This window comes from Colobus angolensis, unplaced genomic scaffold (assembly GCF_000951035.1).
Source record: "Colobus angolensis palliatus isolate OR3802 unplaced genomic scaffold, Cang.pa_1.0 Scaffold21, whole genome shotgun sequence".
Lineage (NCBI taxonomy): Eukaryota > Metazoa > Chordata > Mammalia > Primates > Cercopithecidae > Colobus > Colobus angolensis.
Window position 1 is genome coordinate 5112295 of NW_012115266.1, and position 8329 is coordinate 5120623.

Genomic DNA, 8329 nt, shown 5'->3' on the forward strand with positions numbered 1-8329 from the left:
TAGGCTGGGCATGGTGGCTCACGCCTGTAATCCCAGCACTTTCTCAGCACTTTGGGAGGCCAAGGTGGGAGGATCACCTGAGCCCAGGAGTTTGAGACCAGCCTGGGCAACACAGCAAGATCTCATCTTTACAAAATAAAAAATTAGCTGGGCATGGTGGCACAAGCCTGTAGTCCCAGCAACAAGATGGGAGGATGGCTTGAGCCTGGGAGGTCAAGGCTGCAGTGAGCTGTGATCATGCCACTGCACTCCAGCCTGGGTGACAGAGGGAGGCTCTGTCTCAAAAAAAAAAGGAAACCCAGATTTTGCACAGGTCTCTACCCCTCCACGAAAGGATCCTAGTGCCGGCTTCAGAGTAAATCCCAGTGTCTCTTCCTCACCTTTTGATAATAGCATTCAACTTTCCTTTGGGAAAACTGCCCTTCTTCCATTGGATGTACTCTGCTGGGAGGGTTGTTGGGCCACGAATCCACACCAAAAGATAATCGTGGGCCTCAAGCTGCGCCGGCAGGCTGCCTCTCCTTGGCATTTGAATTTTGAGCAGAGAGACAAAAACTGAAGACAATTAGGCCTGAGCTATTTTGGGAGGCAGCAGGGTAGGTATAGTGACCAAGCGTGCTGGGTTCAAGCCCAGCTCCCTCACTTCCTAGCTGTGTGGCTTTGAGGAAGTCAGTTAACCTCCTGGAGGAAATGTCATCCAGGAGCCAGTCGATACCAGGCAGCGGGTTCCTCCCAGCAACGGGGCTGCAGCCCTCGATGTACCAGTGGTGGCTGTAGAGTTCAGCTCCAGGGCCTGGGAGGACAAAGGTGCTGGTGGTGGCCAGTGCCTCCCCTCAGCCCCTTCCCTCCCTACTCAAGGGTTAGCCCATCCAGGAAGCCTCCCTTGGCCCCTAGGAAAGCTTATCTGTTCTCCGGGGCACCTGAGCTCTCTGTACAGTCCCACGCCAGTGCCACCCCTTAGTGTCCCATATAAAGGGGGATCTTGATAGGCAGCACTGCATAGGGCTGCTCCTAACTGCACTGCTGAATGGGTAGTACTTAGAACAGAACCCTGCAGAGTAAGCAGCTGTTAGGACCCTGGGCCGTGAAAACATCCACCAGTATTGCCACTTGGACTGGACCCCTGGGGTGGCCTCATTTCCTATCCTTTCCCAGCCTGGCACTGGTTCCAAGTTCCTGTGGCCTTCAGGGAAGGACTCAGCTACCCCTACCTGATGTGGCCCCCTCCGGCCCTCTGGCTGCACTCCCTCCCACACATGACTCTATGCCCCTCCCCATTTCCCAAGAGCCCTTGCTCTTCATGCCTGTCCTGTGATCCCCTCTGCCTGAACCTCTGCTGGCCTCATACAGCTATTCAGGTTGTCCACTGCACATGGGGTCCTGGCTACAACAGAGAATTGTGAGCTGAATTTCAGCCCGTGTTCCATGCAAAAAGTTGGAGCCCTGGTCTGGAGCTGTGTCCCTTTTTCTAATTCATACCTATGAGAGTTGGAGTTCCCCTGGTGAACCGTCTTCCCCTTCCTCTACCTGGAAAACTACTCACATTTTATTCCCAGTTTTAATGTGACCTCCTCTAGGAAGCCTGCCTGGACTCCTCCGGATGGAATCAGTTGCACCGTGTCCCATGCTTCTATCACTTTTTTTGCATCCCTTTGACATAGCCGCAGCTCACTATTGACTGCAATGGTCTGTTCCTTTCTGTCCCCTGCTGGATTGTGGGTCCCAGGTGGTCTCTAACGCTGTTGAATCAACAAATGACTCAGCCAGGAATCAGGGCAAGGAGTGGTTTATTTCACCGCTGAGTGAAGGATGAGGCCCACAGCCTCGGTAGCAGCAGTAGCAGCTCCTCCCCGCCCAGTCCTCTCTTCTTGGTATGGTAGCCAAAGGCCAGGTCAGGAGCCAGGGAAACAGCCAGGGCACAGCCCTCCCGCCACAGGAGCTGGGTGGCCACAGAGCAGCAGCGGGCAGCAGTAGCAGCAGCAGGTTGGGATGGAGGAGGGGGAGTGTTAGTTTGGCTGGCTGACTCCCATGCCCCCATGGATAGTGTTTGGTGAGGGTTGGGGGACCTGGACTGCTAGGTGGAGGGACATCTGGAGTGGCTCAGTCAGCTGTGAAGATGCGGCTGGAAATGTCATCCAGGAGCCAGTCGATGCCTGGCAGCAGGTTCTCCCCGGTGACGGCGCTGCAGCCCTGGATGCACCAGTGGTGGCTGCGGATGGAGTCCAGCTCCAGGGCCTGGAAGAACAAAGGTGCTGATGGTGGCCAGTGACTGCAGACCCTGCCTGCCCTTGGCCCCTTCCCTCCCCAGCCCAGAGGAGCTCCACGCCTCCCTCAAGGCCCTGCTCCAGGTCATCCCATCCAGGAAGCCCCACTGGTCCCTGCGAGACTTTGTCAGCCCCCAGGGGCACCTGGGCTCTCTGTCCAGTACCACACCAGTGCCGCCCCTTAGTGATGTAAATGCAACACGGGCTCTTGAGCATCCACCAGGATCTGGGCATCATGCCAGGAGCCCCACACATCCTCTCTCATTCTCCTCAAGTCCTCATGAGCCAGGGATTGTGTCAGCCATTTCACCAAGGAGGAAACCAAAGTTCAGAGAGGTTAAGCAACCTGCCTAAGGGTACATAGCTCATAAGTGGCAGAGCCAAGATTTTAATGCTGCTCTTTCTCACTGTGGTGCTTGAGCACTAGAATCATGGTTAAAATGTGGGCTCTGGGGTCAGACAGGCTTCTGGTCTATTTAGTGGCTGTGTGACCTGGGACAAGTTACCTAATCTCTCTGAGCCTGCTTCACCATGTGTAAAATAATAGTTCTTACTTCATGAGGTTGTTGTGAGAATGAAATGAGTTAATCCATGCAAGGAGCAGAGCATACTGAAAGCACTCTGTTTGTGCTGGCTACTGTTAGCCTGTGAACAACACATGCGCAGTTCTGCCTTCCCCAGGCTGTGGGCCACCCCATGCCTTATTAATCACTGGATCCCCAGTGCCCTGCATAGGTCCTGCCACCTAGCAGGGGCTAATAAATGCTTTTATTATTACTTTTTTTGGTTATTTTTAATACATGCTTTTAAAATAAAGAAATGTGCGCCCCTTTCCCTCAGCAAGCCTGTCCCAGGGCCTGGACTCACCTCGCGGATGGCATTAGAGGACAGTGCTCCAGGCAGGTCCTGCTTGTTGGCAAAGATGAGGAGGGTTGCTCCGGCCAGGCGCTGGGGAAGAGAAGACAGAGGGGTGGGGTGGGGACTCAGAGGACAGCCTGACCCCTCCTCTAATGGCCCAGAGCATCTATGGTGAAGGATCGACCTGGAAGATCAAGGTGAGGCCCTGTAGTGGTGGGAGAGGCCCAGGAGTGAGTTTGCGGACATAGCCATCAAGGCTGGACCACATGGGCGATGGCAGTCCTGGGCCAGGGTTCTGGTTCCAGTCAACCACCACAGGGGACACTGCTGTCCCCCATGTTCCAGCTTCCTCTTCCATGAACAGGGAGGGATGCTGGATAAGATGATCCCTGAGCTCTCTGTGGTTCTAGACTGCTCCAATCTGATGACCAGACATGCACAGAGAATGTGATCTCTCCCTCTTCTGGGTTCACACAGCCCTTTAACTGTTCCACTCCCGACAGGCCACACTGTCCACCTCTGATTCTAGTTGTTTCCACATATGCGTCTGTTATTGGGAGATGTAGATGGACGGGTCTAACCCTTGGGCCTCGACCTGCCTTGACCAGCATTTGATGGCCCTGATCTCGTTTGACCTGCTCCACTCACACAGGAGGTGTGTGCAGTATGCCCAGGACAATCCCGACTCCGCCTGCAGGATCCCCCCTTTCCCTCTCACAAGTGTCCTCATTTTCAACTAAATGCAATGTTGTAGCTTGAATCAAACACTGGAAACAAAAAGTATATTAGTGGAAAAACTGGTGAAATTCAAATAAAATCTGCAATTAAGATAACAGTAATTCACCAATGTTGATTTATTAGTTTGGACAGGCCACAGTTAGGTAAGATGGGGAAGCAAGGTAAAGGGTATATGGGGGACCTCTGTACTATCTTTGCAAGTTTCCTTCTTTTTTTTTTTGAGATGGAGTCTTGCTCTGTTGCCCAGTCTGGAGTGCAGTGGCACAATCTCAGCTCACTGCAAGCTCTGCCTCCCAGGTTGACACCATTCTCCTGCCTCAGCCTCCCGAGTAGCTGGGACTACAGGTGCCCGCCACCATGCCCGGCTAATTTTTTGTATTTTCAGTAGAGACGGGGTTTCACCGTGTTAGCCAGGATGGTCTCGATCTTCTGACCTCATGATCTGCCCGTCTCGGCCTCCCAAAGTGCTGGGATTACAGGTGTGAGTCACCGCACCCTGCCCCTTATTTTTTTTTTTTGAGACAGGGTCTTGCTCTGTCACCCAGGAGGCTGAAGTGCAGTGGCATGATCACAGCTCATTGCAGCCTTGACCTCCTAGGTTCAACTGATCCTCCTGTCTGAGCCTCCAGAGTAGCTAGGACTACAGGTGCGTGCCACCACCCCTGGCTGAGGTCACATAGCGAAGAGTCAGACTCTTGAGCCAGGCTCCACGGCCTCTCAAAGCTTCATGCTGGCCTTGGGTCATCCTCCCTAAAGCCCAATGATGTGGGTGTCATCATCACCATTTCAAGGCACAGAAACTGATGCTCAGGGTATTGACATAGTAACACCCCAGGGACGTTAACTCAATCTCAGTCCACAGCATCTGTCCTGCCTCTGGCACCATGGGCCTCCCATGGTGGGGGCCCAGTGAAGGAAGGGATCCTGTCTCTAGTTTCCCTCTGGGGCCATGGACCCCTCTGAGGGGCATCTGCTGAGAAGGAGGCCATATGTCCACACATTTGCACAAAGGGTAGGAGCTGCCCACCTCCTCCACCAGCAGGCTCTGGAGCTCCCGCTGGCAGTCCTGCATGCGCTGGTGGTCCGCGCTGTCCACTACCCAGATGAGGCCATCGGTGCTCTCAAAGTAGTTCCGCCAGTAGGACCGCAGGGACTTCTGGCCACCCACATCCCAGATGTTCAGCTTGAATCTGGGCAAGGAGCGGGTGACAAGAGGGTCGGCTGGGCCCCTCTCCCGCCTTCCTTGCCCTGCTCTGGGTTGGCCCACCCATGGGGCCCCTGCTCACCCTCGGTGCTCCAGGGTCTTGATGTTGAAGCCCAGCGTTGGGGAGATGGTGTCGATATCCTCCCCATTGAACTTCTTCAGGATGGTTGTCTTTCCAGCATTGTCCAGGCCACTGGGGCGCAGCAGGTTAAGGAGAAGTCCCTGTTCTCCGCCGGGTGGTGACATCGTCACAGAGCCCCTCTTAGGGGACTCATTATTTTCTGCCATGTATCAAACTGAGTTCAGCACATGCCTGGCCATCATTGGCCCACAATAAATGTGAAAGTATCAAGATATAAATATCATCTCTACTGACCAAAAGCTCCTTAATTTGTTGAACACCTACTATGTGCCAGACTCTCTTCTGGGTGCTTGAGGACAAAGCCCTGCCCTTAGGAAGCTTACACTCTAGTGGGAAGACAGTCAATAAAGTACAAACAAATGAGAAAAGAAGATCCTGGCTAGTACCATCAACACAACAGAGAGGATTTCCAAGAGGACCATCAGAGGCTCTTTCAGCTCGGGTGCCGGGGAAGGCCTCTCTGAGGTGTCTGGAGTTGAGACCCAAAATACAAGGAGCAAGCTTTTTGAAGAACTAAGGGAAGAACAAATATCTGGAGGAAGCCACCCTCATGTGTTTCTGGAATATTCCAGACCTGCTACTGCAGAGTGCAAATTAATGGGTGTGCTTACTGTGGGAGGGAACCACCCTCCTCTATCCTCCCAACGCTGTAGCTCAGTTGGGCGTGGTGGGGTGGGCAGGTCCTGGACTGGACCACCTCTCCCTGCTCATTGGAGCTGGGGCGAATGAGCCTGGTCCAGGAGAGGGGTGAGGAGGAGACTTCCCCTGAGGCCCAGCCTTAGTCCCTGGAACCTGGCCGCTGATGACCCCCTGCCCCCAAGCCATCATCCATGTTTCCTTCCCCTCTCGATCATCCCCACTGTCTGATGAGCTTGCCGTTCTTTCTCCCACCTTCAAAAGAGCAAATGGGCCGGGCGCGGTGGCTCACACCTGTAATCCCAGCACTTTGGGAGGCCGAGGTGGGTGGATCGCCTGAGGTCAGGAGTTCGAGACCACCCTGGCCAACATGGCGAAACTCCATCTCTACTAAAAATAAAAAAAGTAGCTGGGTGTGGTGCTGGGCATGGTGCTGGGCACCTGTAATCCCAGCTACGTGGGAGGCTGAGGCAGGAGAATTGCTTGAACTCGGGAGGCAGAGGTTACGGTTAGCCAAGAACCTGGTCCTCCCCCAGTCCTCTCCACCTCAGCAAATGGCTCCTCACCCTTCTAATTGCTCAGGCCAGAAACTTCCATGACCTCACTACTTCCATCCTGGTCCAAGTCACCATTCTATCTCACCTGCATCACTGCAGTGGCCAAACTGGTCTCTGATTCCTTCTATCCTCTGCACTTCTCACTGAAAGGGAAAACCAAAAACCAAAAGGCCCTAGGTGAGGTGGTTCCCAGTCAACAGTCCTCTCCACTCCAGCCATCCTGCCCTCCTCGCCAGTCCTCTGAACACGCCAGTCAGTCCTCCCAGGGCCTCTGACTTGCTGTTCCCTTTGCTTTAAAGTTTCTCCCCAGACTGCTATAAGGTTCAACCCTCACCTCCCTCATGTACTCAATTGTCACTTTTTTTTGAGACAGAGTTTCTCTCGTCACCCAGGCTGGAGTGCAATGGCGCGATCTCAGCTTACTGGTTCACTGTAATCCCTGCCTCCTGGGTTCTAGCGATTTTCTTGCCTCAGCCTCGAAGGTAGCTGGGATTAAAGGTGTCCACCACCACACCCAGCTAATTTTTGTATTTTCGGTAGAGACGGGATTTCACCATGTTGGCCAGGCTGGTCTCAAACTCCTGACCTCAGGTGATCCATCCGCCTTGGTCTTTCAAAGTGCTGGGATTACAGGTGTGAGCCACCATGCCCTGCCATCATACAGTGGCCTTCTTTGACCACTCTAAATTGCATTATTCTCCATACATAGATATGTAGTGGGAGCTCATCCTGGAGCAGTAAAATGCCCTGTTCCCCAGAAGCATGGTCCAAAGCATGGCCCATATACATATATAGTATGTATGGAGAATATATATATGTATAAATAGAGACGGGGTCTATGTTGCTCAGGCTGCTCACAAACTCCTGGGCTGAAGCAAGCCTCCCACCTCAGCCTCCCAAAGTGCTAGGGTTACAGGTGTGTGCCACTGAGCACCCAGCCTCTATTACATATTTTACTTATTTCCTGTGTTATCATCTTTCTACCCCCCTGCATTACAGAATTTCCATGAAGGTAACATTTTTTTTGTTTTAGTACCCTGGCCCCCAGGACAGTGCCTAGCACATATTAGGCACTCAATATTTATCAAATGAGTGAACTGTATGCTTTTCTCAGAGCTCTTTAAAACAGACATGGGGCCGGGCGCGGTGGCTCACGCCTGGAATCCCAACACTTTGGGAGGCCAAGGCAGGTGGATCACTTGAGGTCAGGAATTCGAGACCAGCCTGACCAACAAGGTGAAATCCCGTCTCTACTAAAAATATTTTTAAAAAATTAGCCAGGCGTGGTGGTGGGCACCTGTAATCCCAGCTATTTGGGAGGCTGAGGCAGGGGAATCGCTTGAACCCGGGAGGCGGAGGTTGCAGTGAGCTGAGATTGCACCACTGCACTCCTGCCTGGGCAACAAGAGCGAAACTCCGTCTCAAATAAAATAAAATAAAATAAAACAGACATGGGCCGGACTCCGTGGCTCATGCCTATAATCCCAGAGTTTTGGGAGGCTGAGGCGGGAGGATCACTTGAGCCTAGAAGTTGGAGGCTGCAGTGACCCCTGACTGCGCCACTGCACTCCAGCCAGGGTAACAGAGCAAGACCCTATCTCAAAAAAGAAAACAGTCATGATGTGATTATTAAGTTATATGTGCACGTAAGGGTCTTATCTCCCCTGCCATTCCACCACGGGGCCTAGCACAGAGCAGAGGGAATAGGTGCGGGCGCCTAACTGGACTCAGAAGGCGCACAGCGCGCACGGGGCACTCGGGCCCACACACACACATCCTCAGCCGCGGGGTCATCCAAGGGCCGCGTAGCACCAAAGAAACGGACTGTTGGATCCACGCTCGAAAGGATCCGCAGAGCCCACATCCGCCACCTGCAAAGGATCCGCAGAGCCCACATTCACCACCCGCCACCCCGCACGCCCCCGGGATT

At 53.4% G+C, this 8329-nt stretch overlaps 1 protein-coding gene across 3 annotated transcripts in view; it reads right to left on the reverse strand.

Moving 5' to 3' along the window:
* Window positions 1-1770: 1770 nt before the first annotated feature.
* ARL2 (ADP-ribosylation factor-like 2) overlaps window positions 1771-8329 on the reverse strand; it is a 7552-nt gene continuing 993 nt past the window's right edge. Inside the window, exons 2-5 of one of the 3 annotated variants that reach the window (XM_011942542.1) lie at window positions 5147-5257; window positions 4888-5050; window positions 3132-3212; window positions 1774-2235 (exon numbers count right to left, since the gene is read on the reverse strand). In XM_011942542.1, the coding sequence (XP_011797932.1) occupies window positions 2101-2235; window positions 3132-3212; window positions 4888-5050; window positions 5147-5257 (490 nt within the window). In that variant the 3' untranslated portion in view covers window positions 1774-2100. Of the gene's footprint in view, window positions 2236-3131; window positions 3213-4038; window positions 5051-5146; window positions 5258-8329 lie in introns of those variants that run through there. The other 2 variants (XM_011942543.1, XM_011942541.1) reach the window with 2 other exon arrangements.